At 46.2% G+C, this 20,205-nt stretch overlaps 1 protein-coding gene across 1 annotated transcript; it reads right to left on the bottom strand.

Annotated features, from left to right (window-relative positions):
* Positions 1 to 8,712: 8,712 nt before the first annotated feature.
* GJA8 (gap junction protein alpha 8) lies at positions 8,713 to 10,035 on the bottom strand. The gene has a single exon (XM_059374430.1). The coding sequence runs from the start codon at positions 10,033 to 10,035 to the stop codon at positions 8,713 to 8,715; it is 1,323 nt and encodes a 440-aa protein (XP_059230413.1).
* Positions 10,036 to 20,205: the final 10,170 nt, after the last annotated feature.

Genomic DNA, 20,205 nt, shown 5'->3' with positions numbered 1-20,205 from the left:
TTGCATTTATTTGATCTCATCCATTTTCTGTTGGTTTTATTAATCTAATTAAATTCTGGAGATTCCTTGGTCTTTCTTCCATCAATAGGTCCAGCCAGTGTAGGGATGATAACTGTAACAAGTGAAAAATGTAGAAAAATAGACCTGGAAAACCTGGATGAATTAGAAAAGCTGAACATTTTTCAGGAAAGCTGAGTGTTAGAGAAAGAGTAGCTGCAGGGAGGGGAAGCCCCTCGAAACTCTGTTCCCCGCCTAAGGAGACATCATCCATGGCTGAGGGCTTTCCTCATGGTTGCAACTGCCCAGCCACCTGGAATTAGCATTATAGTTACCATCTGTTCAAATCCTGCCCACTTCCAAGAGCATTTGGAGCAGATTAAAACACATATCCTATATACAATGAAATCATTAAAACAAAGAAAAAGGAACCATACTTGATGGCTTTACCTCAAATCCTCCTCACTAGTTCATTCTTTCCACAGGAGTTGGAGCAGTCTGAGAGCAAGTAGCTAATAAAATATGATGGAAGGAATGGTATGTGACTTCTAAGTTTTGATCATAAAAGACCTGGAAGCTTTTGCTTGATCTCTTGGATCACTTGTTCTAGGGGAAAGCAGCCACCAGCTCATGAGACCCTCAAGCAGACCCAAAAGCAACCAACCTGCCCACGCTAACTCACTAATCATGTAACCGTGTGAGTGAGTTGGTCCTACCACCCCAGCTGCAGGCCCTGTCAGTATCTGTCTGCAACCTCATGAGAGGCTCCAAGCTTCTCCAGAATTCCTGACCCACAGAAACTGTGAGAGATGATAAATGCTCATTGTTGTTTTAAGCCACTAAGTTCTGGAGTGATTTGTTATTCAGCAACAGTGAGCTAATACATCAATCTTACAGGTGTCATTTTTACTAAATATTTGCATGGCATAGCCTTGTAGCCTTTGATTTTCATTTCTTCTTCATTCACTGTTCAATTGGTAAGCCAAAGCAACAGATTTTAGGTTTTTGTTATAACCACATGTAACCTCAATTTCTATCAATAGATAATGTATTGCTAGATCCTGTAATGGATACATCTTGAGATCTCAGAGGACTAACACAATAGAGTTTATTTTTTATTTAATTAGAAATTCAAATGCCCAGTTAGAAATTGACAGGGATGGGAAGGCCCTCTGATCTACAATCATTCAAAGACTGACTGCCATCTTCAACATATGGCTTCCAAGTTTGGTCTAGGGGATGACATCCAGCAATTCATATACTGCTCCCCCCATTCCTTTATTTATGACAAAGCAAAGCCTCTTTGCTTCCAAACCTGGAACCCCTGGGACCTTTAGGGAATCTCTTCCTCAAAAATTTTCCTATGTAGTGTCAGCCTACAGTACATCCCTTTAGTGATGGGGAGTGCTTGGCCCATTTTCTCCTTCCTGCCTTGGGAGATGTCTCAGTACTCATTCAATGCATTCACCAAACATTACTATGTTCCAGGCACTCTGCTAAGTTCTGAATATTCAAGCTACATAGGATGAAATCTCTATCCTAAATTTGCTTGCAGTCAGATGAGAGAAAAGGGGGAGATAAAACAATGTGATAGACACTTTGGTAGAAGTGTAGATAAGTATTGAGGGGTCACAAAGGAGGGAGCAACTAACTCTGTCTTGAGAAGTTTGTGGAATTTCATAAAGAAGGATACAACAAAGCTGAATGTTTAAGGGTGAGAAGGAACTGACCATGGAGAAAAAGACAGGCCACGGCAGAGTCTTGAAACTTCATGGAATTCATTTGTCACCATGGACCAGGCCTGCCTGTACTAGGGACAGGCCAATGGTCCCAGAAAGTTGGGGCACATAAGGGTGTAGGTAGATGTGGGAGATGGGGCTACAAAGATGGTACAGCAGTTGAGACCTTGCAAACAACAGAGATAATTTGGGCTAAGGTAAAATAAACAAACAAGCAAAACTCTGGGATAGTTCAGCAAACTGGAGGAAGGCTAACAACCAGGATCTGGAAAAAGAGGAACCAAGCATGGCACAGAAATCTAGATAAGCAGGAACTCACTGTGGGTCTGTTCAGGGGCTTCTGTCGAGATCAATGTTTTTCAACCAAGTTACAGTCTCTCCGTTACTCCACTCAAGATCTGCATTCCAGGGAGAGAAGTTATGATTGGCCCATTTGGGTAAAAAAAACAGAACAAAAACAAAAAAACCCCCAAAACAAAAACCTGACCCTTGACCTGATCTAGGAGAAGCTCGGTAAACATAACTTAGAGTTCTACCAAGCCTATCTCTAACTGAGGAAGTGTATGTCCCCCAGATAAAATTGAGATGTTATTATAGGAAAAGGGAGTATAGATTCTGGGCAGGTAAAAACAGATGTTCTATCTAGGTGAATTGAAGGTAGTTATAAAGGCTTTGTATGCTGTGTTGAGGAAATTATAATTTATTGGGTGTGTAATGAGGAGCTGTTGAAGGATTTTAAGCAGAGAAGTGACATGGGAAATCCCAGGCAGAATTTTTTGGCCAATTTTATTTTGAGTAATCTATTTATTTTGATCAGTAATGAATAACTTTAACTCTTCCTATGGTTGTCAGAGACATTGGTGAGAACAAATCCTATTCTTTTGCTTCTTCTCAAAAGGCCAAGAAAGTATACTTTTTGATTTTTCCTGATGTTTGTGTAGAGAAAAATAGGGAACAAAGTGGCCAAATCTAACTGATAAGGGGAGTTTGCATGTTCTTTCTGAATCTGAGTGTCCTCCATTCTCAGTAGTGAGCTGGAACTGGCCTATACTGGCCCATAAGAATCATTTGCTAAGTTCCCTGGAATTTTGTGAGCTAGTTGTTAAACACAGTCATCATTAACAAATTACATAGACTTAAAGAAAATATGAAACACAGGATAATAAATACTCAAAGTGCATTGCTTCTTAATTATTTTATTACTATCTATGTTAATGGGTTATTTGTATGTATTATAAGGTAGAGATATTTTATAATGTTGTGCTACTATACACCTCTCCTCAGCTATGTGCTCAGTGACATTAGGCTGGGAAATTAACAGGCAACGGTAGGAGAATTTACACCAAGGAAACTGGCAAACATTATAAACTGGGAGGGACCTCTTTACCCTGCAGAGAGCAGATTGTGTAATGTTTACCAGAATACCATTGCCCCCTCCCCAGACCCCAGGCCTCTTGTTCACCAACCTCTTAATTCCAAAGGAAGAATAACCAGAAACGGGGGCAGTCCTTCTGCCCAAAAAGGCCTTGACTTTTCGCCATCTTTGTTTTTTTCTTTTGACTTGTCATCACAGTCTAGTTGTGTTGGTAAGTCAAAAGAAAAAAACAAAGATGGCGAAAAGTCAAGTTAGTTTTATTTGTTTTGCAACGGTCTAACATGTGACTATTAGCTCTAACATAAGGATGTGGAGGGTTGGAGAATTCAGGACACAATCCCAATAAGGTCTCTCTCCCTTGCCAGAGATCTCCCCAGGATGTTTGTTATGAATATGCTTCTTAGCTGAGTCCTTACTAATTCCATCATAGATGGAAACTTTTGCAGAAAAAGGCAATGAAGGCATCTACTTTTCCCTCCAGGAAATTTCATGTATCTCTTTGTCTGCCCTAGAGAAAGAACTTCCAGAAGGAAGTGGGGCTGGAGCTTACAGTATATCCCTGTGGCTGACTTTGGGAGCTACAGCGTCTGGGGCAGCAGAGTGTGACTTGTTTTTTATAAAAACATTTCTTTCATTTTTTTTTTTAAAGATTTTATTTATTTGTCAGAGAGAGAGCACACACAAGCAGGGGGAGCAGCAGGCAGAGCAGACAGAGGGAGAAGCAGGCTCCCTGCGGAGCAGGGAGCTCTACGCAGATGCAGGGCTCCATCCCAGGACCCTGGATCATGACCTGAGCTGAAGGCAGATGCCCAACCAACTGAGCCACCCAGGCATCCCAAATCTTTCTTTTATTTTATCTAACCGTTGAACCTACAGTTTTGTTTCCTTTTTCTCCCTCCTTCCCGGTTACATATTTAGTTAAAATACAATAGTTACAAGAAGGGAAGGTCTTCTAGTCACACACTCTGCTTTGTTTTACAGACGGTATTTACACTTAGAGGAGTTTTCCATCCAACCAGGCAAAACCTTTTTCATCTAAATTTTGCTAACTTGGGTTGTGTGGTTGTTTGCACATGGTATGCGTAGAGCGAAAGTTCAGGGTCAGGGGAAGAAGAGAGGAAGAGAGATGTGGAGTGGGAGGGGATATGCTGCATGGGTGCTATGTTCCTTTTTCACCCTGAGAATGAGCCCAGGACCCTCCTCAGGAACTCCTGAAGAGCAACTGCCCACACTAGCCTTGCCCCAGGCTTTTCCCATGGCTTAATCCCAAAGAGTTCTTCACGTAGCTCCAGGGGCTCACTGCTGCTGTGAGTCAGAGACAGTCTTAGGGGCTGGTGCGACTCTACAAGTGAGCTCTGGGAAGCCAACTGTCTGTAGCACCACCTGGAGAAGTGACTTCTCTCATGATAAAAAAAATGTTCTTTTTTAATAGTGTCATTCTTAGAAATTCAGGACAACAGAAATATTGACCATTCCCCCTCCTCATTTACTTCCTTCCCTTTACTTATTAGCTTGATTTTTGTCAGGATTTTAGTCAACAATCTGTGCGGTGTTTGAAAGTGGTGGCTGTCATTGCTTCAGTATACATTTGACAGTAAGGACTTCTCACAAATTTGGATAAGGCCTTCCTCCCCTTCCTTTTATTTCCAGATTAGTGAGCTTTTAAAAACACCCACTTCTTCTAGTACGCTCCGTGTTTCCTGGATATCAATTTGCTGTTCTGTCTTGTGAAGGAGGGGCAAAATTTGTTACACCCCATTCACCTAGGGAAGTGACATTGTGATAAGTGACACTGTGGGGTCCTGAGAGTCAACAAGGGGCAGCCAACGCTTCTGAATTAAACTTCATTGTTTTTTGTGGGAAAATCTTATCCCCAGGTCACACTGACCTTCAGGAGAATTTGTCTAATTCTGTGTTGGATGTGTCACCTATGGGGCAAGTGGCAAAGTCATGGTGGGAAAAGCAGATACAATACAATGCCCCAAATGCTAGGCCTAGGGATTACAGAGCAAGGTTTGACGTTTCTAACTGAACTGCGAGTAACTCTGTCCCTCCTGGTCTCCTGGTCACAGATCATCTCTGACAGAGGTGTTGTTAACTGCTCTTAAGCGCCTAGCCCTTTGCCTCTGGGAGGAGCTGCACTTCGGCTATCCAGCTGTCCATTGCTTCTTTTTATTGGTAGATCTATGTGCCCTAAGGGTTTTAGTCTAACAAGAGAAGGGCCAGGAGTAGGATTTAAAGCCAGACCTAATGGAGCCCAGGTGGGGATTATAATCCTGAGTCGGCCATAATTATTTGTCCCACAACATATACTGAGGGAGCCAGCTGTATAGGGTAAGGGCCTCAGCAGACACACAGCTACCTGGGAATAGACCCTGGGACATTTCTCCCAAGGATGAAAGCAATTACCAATCTGTCCCCCAGGCATTTCTCAAGGCCAAAGAGCCTCAGGTTCCTACTAAACATGTGCGGTCCAGATTCTGTTTTGAGTCTTCTCTGAGAAAACTGACCTCCAGAGTGTCTATTCCATGTTGAAAAACTCTCATTAGGTAACTGCAAGGCAGGTTGAGAGGGTGGGAAGGAAACCACCCACCTCCCTTCCTTCCCAGTCTCCCTGTGGCTGGGGGAATCTTTCAGGGAGTGGCAACACTCGGCAGGCTCCAGACTTGGCAGCCGACTCATTACCCTTATGACACCATTGGAGGTAAGTTGGTGGCGACTACCATCTGGAGTCTGTAGACAGAAAACTAAGACACAGAGAAGTGAGGGGATGACAATAACATAGCTACTGAAACCAGAAATAGAAAAAAAAAATCCTGGTCCCTTGATGCCTATGTCTATTTCTCCCCAGGTAGTCTTCCTCATTTATTGGGAAGACTGAGAGGGAAAATGGCAACTTCCATGGTTGTGGGGTAGGTATAGACTGTGAGGCAGGAGGCTGTTTCATCCTAGGAGATACACTCACTCCCAGGCGTCTGTCCTCGCTGAGACAAGGAGACCAGCTGCCTTCCTCTAGACCTTTACCACTACTTCCAAACAGCACCATGAGGCTTTTTTCTGGAGTATGGTGCCCTTCTCTTTTCCTTTTTTTTTTTTGGATTAGGTCCGAGTTGAGACAGACACTCCATTCTGGTGATGATCAAGCTCTTCTCAGGCACTGAGTTTATATCTTCTTAAAATGAGTCTTCAGGAGTTAAAACTGTAGAAGCAAGGGTGCGGCCACTGGGATGAGTGTAGTGACCCAGTCTCTTGAGTTCTCAGGCCCCAGGACTGTGCTACTTGTCTCCCCAGATGGAAGGTCTGGGTGGAATAGTGGTGCTGGCAAGGGGCAGATTCAAGCCATAGCCAGAAAGTCACATGTCTTTGAGATAAATATACCTCTTCTATTCAACTATCCGCTGCCTGATATGTTCTTTCATTGAAAGTTTGTCACTTTGGATTGACATAGGTAAAATATATTTTAGGCTATCTTTTTTTTTTTTTTTTAAAGATCTTATTTATTTATTTGAGAGAGAGAGAGAGCATGAGAGGGGAGAAGGTCAGAGGGAGAAATATACTCTCCATGGATCTGGGAGCCCCATGTGGGACTTGATCCTGGGACTCTGGGATCATGACCTGAGCGAAGATGGTCACTTAACCAACTGAGCCACCCAGACACGCCTATTTTAGGCTATCTTTTAAGATGTAAAATTTCCTGGAGGGATGATCAAGCAATCATACCTTAGGATGAATTTAATTTTTAGACCACTTTGTTTTAAAATGGGGCACTAAGGAATGGGAATATTGATACCTGGGGAGGAATAGTTTTGCAGGAGGCTTTGCTCTGGAAAAGCATATCTTGAATTAATATTGTAAAAGGAATGTGATAACCAGAGGGTAGCGCAGGAGATTTGCATGCTTTGGGATGGTGCTGGTTGGGAAAAAGAATTAAGGCAGTTTTCTGGGTACTTCTTTTGGGTTCCCTGGTGGTCCCCTACCAGATCTCTGCCATGTCATCTTGGTTTCTATCCCTCCTTCTATAACCTTGGCACTGCAGCCCCATGATGCTAGCTTTGGTTTAGATAAACTGTCTTGGTTATCACTTTGACCTTCAGCTCTGGGAATTGATTGGCTCCAGGTAAAAGTTGCTCCTTGTGTTAAATGTGTACTTGTACTTGAGGATTTCCCTGGACAGGACTCTATGTTTGAGGAGTGTTGGTTGTGAGGGTAAAGCGTAGGAGAACTTCGAGGTCCCTCTTTTTCCCTTTAGTCTCTATGTCCCTTTCAGGGATGATGCCTGGTCTGGGACTAGACTTTGGGATTCTGGCTGTTTGAGCTCCCACTTCATAAGAGGCTCTCCCTAGTATGACTGTGATGGTCCTCTTTGTACACATCTCATGTCTCAGCAAGGCCTGAGAGCTGACTTTCCTCAAGACAGGTCAGTGAGCGGATTATCTCCTGACTCAGACTGGCTTGCTCCCAGCCCCTGATGAAAGGAGGTGTTGATTTCAGGGTGAGCCCTCACTGATATTGGAAGAGGAGAGAAAAGAAGGGGACCTTCTTTCTTCAGGGAAGAAAAATGCGACTAGCCCTCAAGGCCCTTTCAGTTCAGGGAGAGGGTGAGATTTTTGGTCTTTCCCTAATGATGCCCAGGGCAGAATCCCCACCAATTCAAGGGATAATTAAATCAGAACCCAGGGGCTACAGTGACCCAAAAGGAAGGTCATTGAGAATACTGGGTATCTCCTGAACTGATGATTTTAAACTGAACACTTCAAAACGGTGAACTGAGATTTGGGAGCCATAGACACAAGTTGAGACCATAAACAATATGACCAATTCCACAGGAAAGCTGGGCTCGCTAGTGTAGGCGAACTTTGCAAACTAGTACCCCAAAGCTTAAACTTGGCTTGTGCACATTTTGCTTGGTCCACGTGGTATATTTAAAAATTTAGTTGGCAGTGTTAAAAATTTCACTGAGAAGTTTGGACTTCTGGATTCTCTGAAAAAATCAGATGGTCCGGTAACACTGCCTGATAATCAGTGTCTGGTACTGAGTGGCAGCTGCCCTCTGCCCCCCGCCACCCCCCCGCCCCAGTCTTCACAACCCTAGACATCCCATGGCATTAGAACAGGCCCACCCCAACCATTGAAAGCCCCTGCCTGCACCCCATAGACATCTGAGCTTGGGCCCCCTGATATATGATCATATGGTATCTGTTAGGGAAGTGCTGGTGTGATAAAAATCCGGCTGAGCTAGTGAGCTTGAGTCGGACCGGCAAAAAGCTATGAGGCAACCACAATTCTGATTGGAGGGATTTCTGTGGAGAAATGAGGATTAAAGCAGCGCTTCCCATTGTAGTTGAGCTGGAGGGGCAGGGCAGTCATTCGAGACTGGGAACTTTGACAGGTCAGTGACTTTTTCTTGGTGGCCCTTTTATTTGGGAAATGTGGTTTCCTAGTTGTATAGCAAGTGCTGTGTCCTCTGCAGCTCCTGTCCAACCAGGGGTGGGTGTGAGGGGAGGGACAGAAGACTTGAATCATGGTGGCGTCTTTATGTTTCATCGTGCCCTATGTTAACTCTGGTGTTTTCTTTTCTTTCTTTCATTCTTCGGCCCCACTTCATACGGTTAGATCATCTGACCTTGCTCGGCTGCTGGCTTTGCTCAGCCTGCTCAGCGGTCTGGTGTCATCTCTCGTGAGGTCTGGACACAGGGAAGGCGACTTCTCTGCCAGCAGCCCTTGCTTTGATACCTTCTCAGGCTGTAGGTCTTCCTTCTCACCCTCCTTCCCCACCTCAGGAGTCTCAGCTTTCTCCCCCTCCAGCACTGCTGTGGTCTCCAGCCCCTCTGTGCTCACTGTCTCCCCTTCCTGCCTCTTGTCTCCCACCTCTGGTTCGGCCCCCTCCTCTACAGGCTGCTCCTCCACCTCCCCCTCCTGTGCCCCCACCTGAGCGTAGGAAGGCAGTGTCTCTTGGTAAGCTCGGGACAGGTCCCCGAGGGGCCCCGCACCCATCTTCTCCTCGAACTGACTAAAAGGTTTGGCCGAAAGTGGGCTGGTCTCGACCATGCCGACCTCAGTCAGGGGGAAATAGTGGGACACGATTTTCTCTTCTTCCAGCAGCTGGTAGCCCTTGGCCTTCTGGATGGAGGAGACGGCAATGGAGTGGAGGGACTTCTCGGGTATCTCCCCCAGGGGCTGCTCCACGGGCCTCTTGAAGGCAGACCGGATTCTCTTCAGGCCTAGGTGGCTCATCTCCAGGATGTTGAGGAAGAGGGACACCGAGGCCACCGACAGCATGAACAGGATGAAGATGGTTTTCTCCGTTGGCCGCGACACGAAGCAGTCCACCACATTGGGGCAGGGCCACCTGCTGCAGCGATAGAGGGGCAGGATCCGGAAGCCATACAGGAAGTAGTGGCCCACGATGAAGCCCACCTCGAAGAGAGTCTTAAAGATGATGTGGCAGATGTAGGTCCGCAGCAGGGTCCCTTCCAGCCGGAATTTCTTGGTGCCTTTGCTGCTGTTGCTGCCCTTCTTGATGCTGCCCTGGTCCGCGGCCAGCGGCACCCTCTCGCCACCGTCGCCCGCCGCCTGCTGGCACAGCTCCTCGGCCTCACGCTCCTTGCGCTTCTCCTCCATGCGGACGTGGTGCACGGCGTGGCCCACGTACACCAGCGATGGCGTGGACACGAAGATGATCTGCAGCACCCAGAGGCGGATGTGTGAGATGGGGAAGGCCTCGTCGTAGCAGACGTTCTCGCAGCCGGGCTGCTGGGTGTTGCACACGAAGTCGGACTGCTCGTCCCCCCACACGAACTCCGCGGCTGTGCCCAGGATGAGGATCCGGAAGATGAAGAGCACGGTGAGCCAGACTCTTCCGATGACCGTCGAGTGCTCGTTCACCTCCTCCAAGATGTTCCCCAGGAAACTCCAGTCACCCATTTCTCACCCACCTGGAGGAGGAAGAAGGCAAGAGCTGATCAGCCGTGGTGCCATCCCCTGCCAGTCTCTCTCTGTTAACGCTTGCTCCCTGGGGGTAGGGTGGGGTACCTCTCCTTTCTGAGTTGCTGGAACCATCAGTATGTAAAAGAGCACCTATCGAGTGGAGTGCCTCCTCTTGCGTGCTGGGATGAAGGGACAAGAGCGGTGCGAAGAATCTTCCTCATCTGCAAAAGGGGTTTAATGCTAATACCTGCTCTCTGTCACTTGCAAGGGGTGGTCTGAAAGTGTAGATGAGGCGATATGTGTATCATTCCTTGAATTCCACCCCAAATAAGGGCTCGTTGTTGACCATAGATAGAAACCCATGTTTACATGGGTTTAAATCAAGACCACAAGCTAAACTATGCTTTAAGAGGCATCATACTGAAGAAAACCCTATACTGTGAGGGGTCTGGGCCCCCAACAGAATTCTTGGATGTGTGAAACTGCCTGTAGCCATTTTACCTGGACTGTGTTGAAATGTACAATGATGTGTTTGGAGGGAAGTGGAAGGATTTTTTGAACATCTACTTTGTGACAGGCTTTTGACATTTCATTATTTCATTTAATTGGATCCTGCTAGACTATAGTCTTCATAAGGCTATGGGCCATGTATGTTTCATTCACTGCTGCATACTCAGGGCCTGTCACAGAGCCCAGCACCCAGTGAAAGCTCAGGAAGTGTTTAACCAATTTGATTTGAACACATGAGAAAACTGAAGTTCAGAGAGGTTAAACAAACTGGGATCAGACAGTTAAATAGCAGTCGTTTTGTTTGCCTGGTCCCAAAGGCTGAGTTCTTTCCATGACACCCTGGAGATACACTGCTTTCGATCTAAACTACACAATTCTGCAACTCCTGGTCTCTTAATTTATGTTTCTTTCTTCTCTATGTTGACATCTGCAAACCATTCTTAACAGCATCACAAATGGAGAGTACTGTCTTTTTTTATATGATTATTATTAGTCTTTTAAAACCAAAGAATGGGGAGCATGCTTCAGGGAGGAATCACGTTACACGGTGAGGAAAGTCCACTGAGACACTTTTAGTGTCTCACAGAATGAAAATGTTTTAGGTTCTGTAATGTGTGCCTACCTTAATAGAGCTAAAAATTTGTCAACAACAACAAAAATACCATTAAACATGATAGCATATCATGCCCCTAGCAATAGCATGATTAATGCACTGGGGATCGAACTGACAAGGCTGATATGTGTAAACTGGGACACTCACCCAGTGCAAACCTGTGCTAACCTAAGGGACTATGATCAAAACTTCTACATTGGGGCACCTGGCTGGCTCAATCTGAGGCGCATGGGATCCTTCACCTTGGGGTTGTGGGTACGAGCCCCACATTGGGTGTAGAGATCACTTAAATAAATAAATAAACTTAAAAACAAAACAAAACAAAACTTCTATCTCAGCCTGTGGCAAATGCTCCTCCAGCCTGAACATTTCTAGTGTTGCAGTGTTTTCTCAGTGTGGCTCTTAGACGGTGGCAAGAGCGCATGCTGGAGATGTTGCTCTGGGCTTCTTTCAGCCTTGTCTCACCCTATAGCATCAGAAGACCACTGCTTTAATGACCGGGATACTTGTTAAGCACTTGAATGAGTGATGAAAAGTGATATCTTAAATAAGGTGTGATTTTCATAGATTGGAGTGGATAAACAAAGTGGCATCTTAAAGCCTCCCTCCAGTCTGTGGTTTGGAGTCCAGCCAGACGGTACGGGAGGCAGACAGTGATTGCAGGCGTGAGCAATGCGCACGCTGTGCTCTCAGGGTATGCACAGCTGTGGCTGCTTTTTGTTGTAGAGCAGAGGGTGTTGCTCCTCTTGGAGCCCCAGAAACTCCCAACTAGGTAGGGTACCCAAGAGCAGCTTCTGTCCTCCTGAGAAGGTGAGAGCATCTGCGGCTCCCCAGTCATGACTCCAGCATTGGGAAGAGTTCCTTGTAGGTAGAGATGGGGGGCTGAGAGTAGGAGAGGGTCCTCCACCCAGAACCAGCCATTCAGAATCCCAGCCACATGTGTCTAGCTATACTTCTGCTTTTAACATTCCTCCATGGGCAGTTAAATCTAGTGCTTGCCCTGTAGTGAAGGGCAGCCATTTCCATTGCCTTCAGAGGGAAAAAAGATGGGAAACCTCACAATCAGGTAAGCAGCCCAGGCATAAATCCTACTGTTGGCAGAGCCAGGAAAACCCCAGTTTCCTATCACATGGTTCAATCTAACATTCATGTGAAAACAGCAGTTTATGTAATTTATTCTTATAAGATCAAGTCTGGCCTTAACGTACTCTACATCTAGTGTTGTTAATGTCTTGTCCCCATTGATGTATCAACTCAGATTTGACACTCTTCCTTGTATTGTACTGTATTTGTCCTTTGGGATTTCCGTGTGTATTTCACTCAGGTACCTATGTGGACGTGTGCAGTGAGCACACACTTTGAGGATAGCGTGTCTATCAATCTTGTTTCTCCCTTTGAGAATCAAAAGCTCTTGGAGGCCAGGGATCATTTTATCTTCATCTTCTATGAAACGTCATGACACAAAACAAAGACCTTCACAGAGTAGGCGCTCCATAAATAACCAGTACATGGGACCAATGGTAATAATTTGAAATCTGAAATTCTCAATCTCTGAGTGCATATAATACCAGTATTAGTTAAAGTCTAGGAAACTCCAGTCTTCTTGCTGCAGTTAGCAGTGGCAGACAGAGAACTTGCAAAGAAAGCCTAAATACCAAAACAAGGATTGCAGATTGATCCAAAACTAGCTGTTTTGAGAGACTGTTTTGTATAAATAAACTGGAAGGCCAGTGATTTTTGACATGTTGTGACTGTTGTGGCATATTCATGAAACATGAAGATCCTCCCGACCACCCCATCAGTAGTTTCCAAATTAAGCCAAATTTGTGTCCTTTCATACCCTACTCTGCAATGCTAAGACTGAGTGTGTGAATGTGTGTGTGTGTGTGTGTTTTAATGTCTAGTTACAAAGTTTCTCATGATAATGGAAGAAGAGAAACTAACTTAGGAAAAAATCTTTCCAATTCCATGCTGTTGAAACAGACCCATTATTCTTTTAAGAAGAGGAGCTTTAGAGGTGCTAAGAGAAAATGCCTTGGGTCCTTGACTTCTACCAATGAAAATTATACATAAAGGAAGTCAGATAAGAGTATATCTGAACAAATTATTCCACTGGAGCAGGGAGTAATTTAAACCAAAGGAAGAATATTTCTCTGCTCTTCTGCAAAAAGAAACAGATCTTTTACAGATAGAAAGTAAACCGATGGAGTTCACGCATCCACCCCAGGTCATCCAACAGAATGTTCCACCAGAGGATTATGGTTTTATTTTTATTTTTATTTTTTTAAGATTTTATTTGTTTATTTGACAGACAGAGACCACAAGTAGGCAGAGAGGCGGGGGGGTGGGGGGTGGGGTGGGGGGCGGGGTCAGGCTCCCTGCTGAGCAGAGAGCCCGATGTGGACCCTGGGATCATGACCTGAGCCGAAGGCAGAGGCTTTAACCCACTGAGCCACCCAGGTGTCCCAGGATTATGGTTTTAAATAATGATTAAAATGACACCTTATGTTTGGGTATCCTTTGTCTATTTATAACTGATACACTTTTCCATATCTTATTTCAGTCCTCATAAGAACCTGTAAACTAGGCCAGTAGTTCTCAAACTTTGACATCATAGACTAGTAAAGTACCAGCAGAACAGGGGGGCCAACACAGAGTTACCAGCTCCTAATTTTGCCAAGCAAGGATATAAAAATAAGAAACTTGGGGTGCCTGGGTGACTCAGTGGGTTAAGCCTCTGCCTTCGGCTCAGGTCATTGTCTCAGGGTCCTGGGATCAAGCCCAGCATCAGGCTCTCTGCTCAGTGGAAAGCCTGCTTCCCCCCACCCTCTCTGCCTGCTGCTCTGCCTACTTGTGATCTCTCTCTCTGTCAAATAAATAAATAAAATCTTAAAAAAAAACTTATTAAATCACAATTATGACTACATCATTTCATAAGAGGGGGAATATCATACCACAAAACCAGAAAAGACATAATTTCAGAATAAAAGTCCTTTAAATGGAACACATTTAAGTTGGTGAAAAATTTACTATATTGCTTACCACATTATTACTACAGGCTTCTGGAAGGTTCATCTTGGACCAGAACTGACAGGTCCGCAGGATGACCATTTAGAACCAGTGAACCAGGCATTTTCAGCCTCCATTAACAGATAGGAAGGCAGGCAGGGAGGTTCACTAAGTCTGCCAAGGGGGCTCAACTAGTGAGGGCAGAGCAGGGGTGGGAGCCCTGCTCTTCTGGCTTCAAGCCCAGGGCAATCTCCAATACAGAGAAGTATCCTCTTCTCTTGGCTTTGAGAAGAGGCAGAATACCACACTTACACCTGTGTTAGCCAGTTACCCCAAAGGATTACATGGCCACTTACCAGTCTGGTTGGTAAGGGAGTATAAATGGGTCTCCCTTCATGTCTCTAGAGCAGCTAGACTCTAGAGCAAAGAGAAGCTTTCCTAGAGAAACAGCACAGCCTGCCCCCAGGAAGACTGTTGGGGTCTTTAGCTAGACCTATTCTTATGCACCATTAAATGCCCCAACATCGAAAATGCAGCGCATGAAGCCTCCTCTCCACCCACAGCACTCAGAAGTAATTACTGTTACACCTATCACAGAGATCAAGGAAAAAGTATAAAACTCTTTCATAAATACCAAATACTTATTTTAGATCTCTCGGGATTCCTGGAGGCATGTTAATTCATTCTGAAAAAATGAGAAAACCTTAAAAAGTCAAATTGTAGTTAGAATTTGGGCATCTCCCCTCTCATCCCCCTCTCCCATTCCTACAGTCCTTTCCCTTCCGAAACTCTGCCCACTCTCAGGCCAGTCCCAAGAGGATTTTCAGAATTGGACTCTAAGTTCAGCCATCCCAACCCAAGACCAAACCTTAGTGACAACGTTTTTCCTTTTGTAGAAACCCCGATCTGGCCCTTAGATTAGGCTAGAAAAGAAGCCCAGGTTACATGGCAGGGAAGGCGACAAACCAACGTAACCCAAGGAAAACTTGCCAACAGCAGTAGGGTCCCCCGGAGAAATATGTGCTCTCTTTCTCTCTTGGCACTCAGCAGCAAAATGGCAACTTTGTCCTCTTTCCCTTGGCGCCTAAAAGCCCACCTCCCACTTCTCTATCCCGCCCCTACCTTGCTGCACGACTGAGCAGATATGACTGGATTGGCCCTGATGGGTAGGTTTTACTGTCCAGCAATATTTTAAGCTCCCAGCCAGACAGCTTTTATGAAGGGAGGGATGTTTGGAAAACAATAGGAGAGAGAGAGAATGGGAGAGCTGTGTTGGGCACAGAGGGGAGGAGGGGGAGAAAAGCTGATGTGGGAAAGCTTAGATGGGCTTCTGTAGCCTCCCAAAGTGTCTTTTAGCTGCAGACCTGGTCCTGTACTGCAGAAAACCTTCGGCTTCTCTCCAGAGGGGGTATTTTACCTGGGGGTATTTTCTCAGTGCCTTATCATCAGCTTAGAGAATGCTTGGGGTGTAGGGACAGTAAGAGGTCACTTGCATGCATCCCCTGCCCTCAGTCAGACTGTACCAAAGCACCCCCGCCCCCAAAGAAGAGTGGTTGTTTCTTTTCAAGGGTTGATCTATCGTTCTCTCTTGGGGGTTTGTTCTTATGTCTCCAAGTTTCTTTCTTTGAAAGGAGCCTGCATATGCCAAAGAATTCTGGTGCCACTTGTCAACATAATAACATTCCCCACCTTGTTTTACTCATAATTACAAATACTTTTGAGGAACTGCAGAGTCAAGGGGACTATGCAGTGTCAGCTAATAGTTGCAGACTCTCATGCCTCCAACTGCGAAATGGGGGTATGAGGTTTGGGTCACCAAGAAGCTCTGGGTTGAAATACCTGTGCGGCCTAATGAGGAATGATGTTTAGGAAGCTAGGTCTGGGGCATGAACGCATGCCCTCTGCCTCCCCAAGTCCCACCATCTTCCCAATGTCTGGGACTCACCATTGCATTGGTATGAAAGATGGTTGTACTGACCACCGTTCCAAACCCCAAACTGGGGCATTTTATTATATAAGTTGATATATGGAAACAATGGAGCAAACATAGTTGAAACTGGGATGGTTTTAGGAAACCTACAATGTATAATTACTGAGCCGAAGGCAACTTGGAGGGTAAACCAGAAAAACAGCATCTAAGTGCTTGCCTCTTCTCTACCCTCATTTCTTGCCCTTTCTGGTGTCATGGGCATACTGCATTTTGATGGTGGTGGTTTGAAGGGGGATGTTACCAAAGTTGTTTGAGTCTCCAATTCCAATCATATCCTAATGCTCACTAGCCCAAACCTTATTTACTTTAGAATTCTGATGTCTTTCAGAATTCAAATTTGAAGGATGAGTCTAACTGGAACAGAGCCTTCTAGAGAATCTGTCAATTAAAAGCAACTGGCCAAGGCTCTTCCCCAGTATCAACGAGGCAAGAAGTCAGAGGAGAGAGGGAAAGAAATCTGATCAGTGTTTCTTCAGAGAGCATTTGTTCAATGTTGATTCCTGAAGCTTGAGCTTTCTCTGGGATTTTCCAGAAACTACAAACTTCTCTTCAGATGAATTTCTCTCATGCAGGGCTTTCCAGGACAACTTGGCTTGTGTGGTAGAGCAGTCCCGTCTCCTGACATCATTGTGTGAGAGACAGTCGTAGAGGATGTGTTCGTGTCTGGAAAAATAAAGAATCTCATCAGAGCTCAGGTTTGGACAAATCTAGCTTTGCAATTTAGCACTTTCTTTGCTTATTTCCTCCATGGGTGTTGAAGACAACTCTACTAAGAGTGCCGAGGTGATTGAATTATTTTTGTTGTCACATCTTCTGTTTGCAGTCTTTGAAAACATAAACACTCAATCCCTTATGTCTTGAGGAACATTTTGAAAGAGGTGGGAGAGGGCCTCATCCCAGGTTCGTCTGTGGTTAAGAGATGTCCTAACCAGAAATTAGAGTCAGTTTCTTAGGTCTTTCAGTGGGAAGTCTTCTTGTGGCGGCTCTATTGTTTTATCTGATGTAAACAAAGCTCTGGAACATGGGATATAACCACATTTGAAGGCAAATCCCACTTTTATGTTCTGTAATGTGGATTATTAGATCATTGATGTTTGGATAGTTCAACGGTGGCGTTCTTTCACCAGGGTATGTTTTGGAAGCAGTGAAGTAGTTACACATGGGAAAATCGCGGGATTTTCAGTGGGAAGACCTGGCTCTTGGTGTGGCCCTTCCTGAGCAGTTTGCCCAGCCTCTCTGGGTCTTGGCTTTCTCAACTACGTAAGAGAGTTGATAATGACCGCCTTTCCTGTTTTGTGAAAAGTCCTTTTAATAATGATGGTGGCGATTGCTCTAACCCATGCAATGCTGTGAATCCCTATCCGCTTGTTAGTTATTCACTGTGATCTCCTCCCCTTCTGAGTCTGGCTGTGTCCTGTGCCCCCAGGTCCTGGGTTGGCTTGTTTCTAAGTGTGTCTTGATTACAGTCATAATATGCTTTCCTTCCACAGGGAAAATACCAGGACTGGAAAAGACCAGAAGAAACTGTGGGCCTCAATTTCCTCATTTTACAGATGAGAAGTCAGTTCAGGGTGGAAATGACGTCTTGAGGTCGTGGTGCAACTTAGAGGCCCAGGCATTTTCCATGGTTCTGGATGCCTCCATGTGGGGGTAGAGACTCACTCAGCAGTAAGGCTCTTTAGGGAGAACCAGGTGAGCCCTATCGTGGGTAGAAAGCCAGGCAGACAGATGTATGGGGCCCGCAGGGACCATTCTCAGTCAATTGAAATGATTGGAATTAGGAGGCAAAAAACCCTCTCTTTTCCAGCTGTTTGGGTGTGCAAGGTAGAATGAATCTCTAAGAAACCCAGGGCCAGGGGCTATGGGTGAATTGGGTTATTTCCCTGAATATCCAGGCCTGGCTCTGACTTCGTGGGCAATGTTTGGTGATTCATTTTATAAGCATTTTCTGAGCTCCCACTCCATGAGGTGTTTGGGACCCACCAGTGGGTAAAACAAAGATCTCTGCCATAGCAGAGCTCACAGTCTTGTTGGGGAGGCGGCTGATTCTCATTAAACGCGATAACTCAGGGAATGACACAGGAGGTTAGGTGATAGGAGCTCGCACCAAATGGAAAAGTATGGGGGGCAGGGAAGTGCGAGGCAAGGGATTGGGAGAGCCAGTGGAGGGGAGATGGTTCCCACACAGACCTCACTGAGGTGAGGTGGAGCCCACTTTAAAGAGGGTGAGGGAGGGAGTGGTGAGGGTATGGGGTAGGTGGTGGTGGGGGGGAAGGGGGAGAGTAAGCCAGGCCAAGTCCTGCAGGAGCAGGCAGCCCAGGGCTGGGCTAGAACAGTGGGTGCAGACAAAAACTTCTGGGAAATGTAATTTTTGTCTCCTGATTGTTCATCCATGTGTGGTTTGATCACCTTCACATCTCTAAAGCATCGACAACACCAAGAAAGGAGATACCCAGCCTCCAACGTGCAACTTTGCCCTTCTCTTCCACCACACGCTTTGGCGAAGTGGTTGGTGTGAGCCTGGCCCTGTGCTGGGAGGACAAACTTGGATAAAGCCCTGGGATGCCTAACCCAAAGCGCGTGCAGAGAGGCCTCACACCCATCTGCTCAAGGAGATGGAGGACTGGAGGGGGCTCTGGTCTCCTAGACCCCAGTTCCCGCATTGGGCCTTAGAACAGGGGCCTTCGTCTTTGAGGAAGCTGAACAGAGAAGCACTGAATGGCCAGGCTTTGGAGTGAGTTTGGCTCAGCATTGCCCCGAATTGGCTGCCCTACCTCGCTCACGTGACTTTCCTGGGCTCCTCTTCAGTTTTCTCCTGTGAAAAATGGGAACCAGCATCTCCTCAAAGAATCAGAGTGATTCAGTAAAACAATATGCATAAAACCGAGTTTAGTACTTGACATTGGGCCAGTGCTTGCTAAGTAGTAATGGCCATTACCACCCTTTGGAAGAAGGTTTGGCTACTACTGACCGAAGGAGGTCAAGTGTTCCTTCCATAATTAACCAGTGGGGGGCTCAATGCTTGCTTTTTCTTGTTTGTACCACCTGGAGAGGCCCAGAGGTGAGCCATGGCCCTCTCTAACCCTCCTCCCTGGCCAGCTGGGTGTGAGCCAGAGAGTCTTCTGTACGACAACCATTTGGCTGGGATTCAAGAGCTCCTGTGCCCTGAGGGGCAAGGGGTGGGCTGGAGGGGAGGGACAGGGGTCACTTTCACCGGTGACAGGATTTCCCGCACAGACAGTTGTCAGGGCAAGGCTGGGCACTCTATTGAACAGAGCAGCTCATGCATGAGAGCAGACTGTGCCAATTCTATAGAGCACGACCCCTCGGCCCTGGGATCTTCTGCTAACAAAGTTATCTTTCCCAATCTGCTTAGGCAGAAGGGGGACACACTTCCCGTCCTTGTGCTGAGCCTGCAGAACAATAGGACCCAGGCCAGGCCGAGATCTGGCTCTCAGCATGTTCCCCTCATTTCCTCCCCTCTTCCCACGAAAGGTCTTGGGTTCTCTTCAGCAGCCCTGATCGTCACCTTGGGGAGATGAGGCTGCAGAAAGCGGCCATTGGCTGGGGATGGGGGAGGGGAGAGACCAGGGAGTGTCCTGACATTCTAGCTGCCTGGGGAGGGACAGAGAGAATATCCCAGAAGAGGGACAGGGAAAGAGGCTGATGGAACCTCAGATTCACTGGGGTGGGAGCAGTTGTGAATGTTGTAAGCCCATAGGTCTCTGACTGCAGTTCCCTGGGGCCAGCGGTGGCAGCATTGCCTGGTAATTGGTTAGGGGAGCGAGCCCTGCCCCAGGACCTACTGAATCAGAAACTCTGAAGGTGGAGACCTGAAAACTGTTTTTAAAAAGCCCTCTGGGGGACGCCTGGGTGGCTCAGTTGGTTTAGTGGCTGCCTTTGCCTCAAGTCATGATCCCAGTGTCCTTGGATCGAGTCCCACATGGGGCTCCTCGCTCAGCAGGAAGCCTGCTTCTCCCACTGTCTCTGCCTGCCACTCTGTCTGCCTCTGTGCTCACGTTCTCTGACCAAAAAAAAAAAAAGT

Source organism: Mustela nigripes, chromosome 14 (assembly GCF_022355385.1).
Source record: "Mustela nigripes isolate SB6536 chromosome 14, MUSNIG.SB6536, whole genome shotgun sequence".
NCBI lineage: Eukaryota > Metazoa > Chordata > Mammalia > Carnivora > Mustelidae > Mustela > Mustela nigripes.
Note: the sequence above shows the minus strand (reverse complement) of the source record. Positions and strands in the feature narration are given on the sequence as shown.

Bases quoted from the DNA above. Each gene is read 5' to 3' on its own strand.
- GJA8 (XM_059374430.1), bottom strand. From the start codon at position 10,035: ATGGGTGACTGGAGTTTCCTGGGGAACATCTTGGAGGAGGTGAACGAG.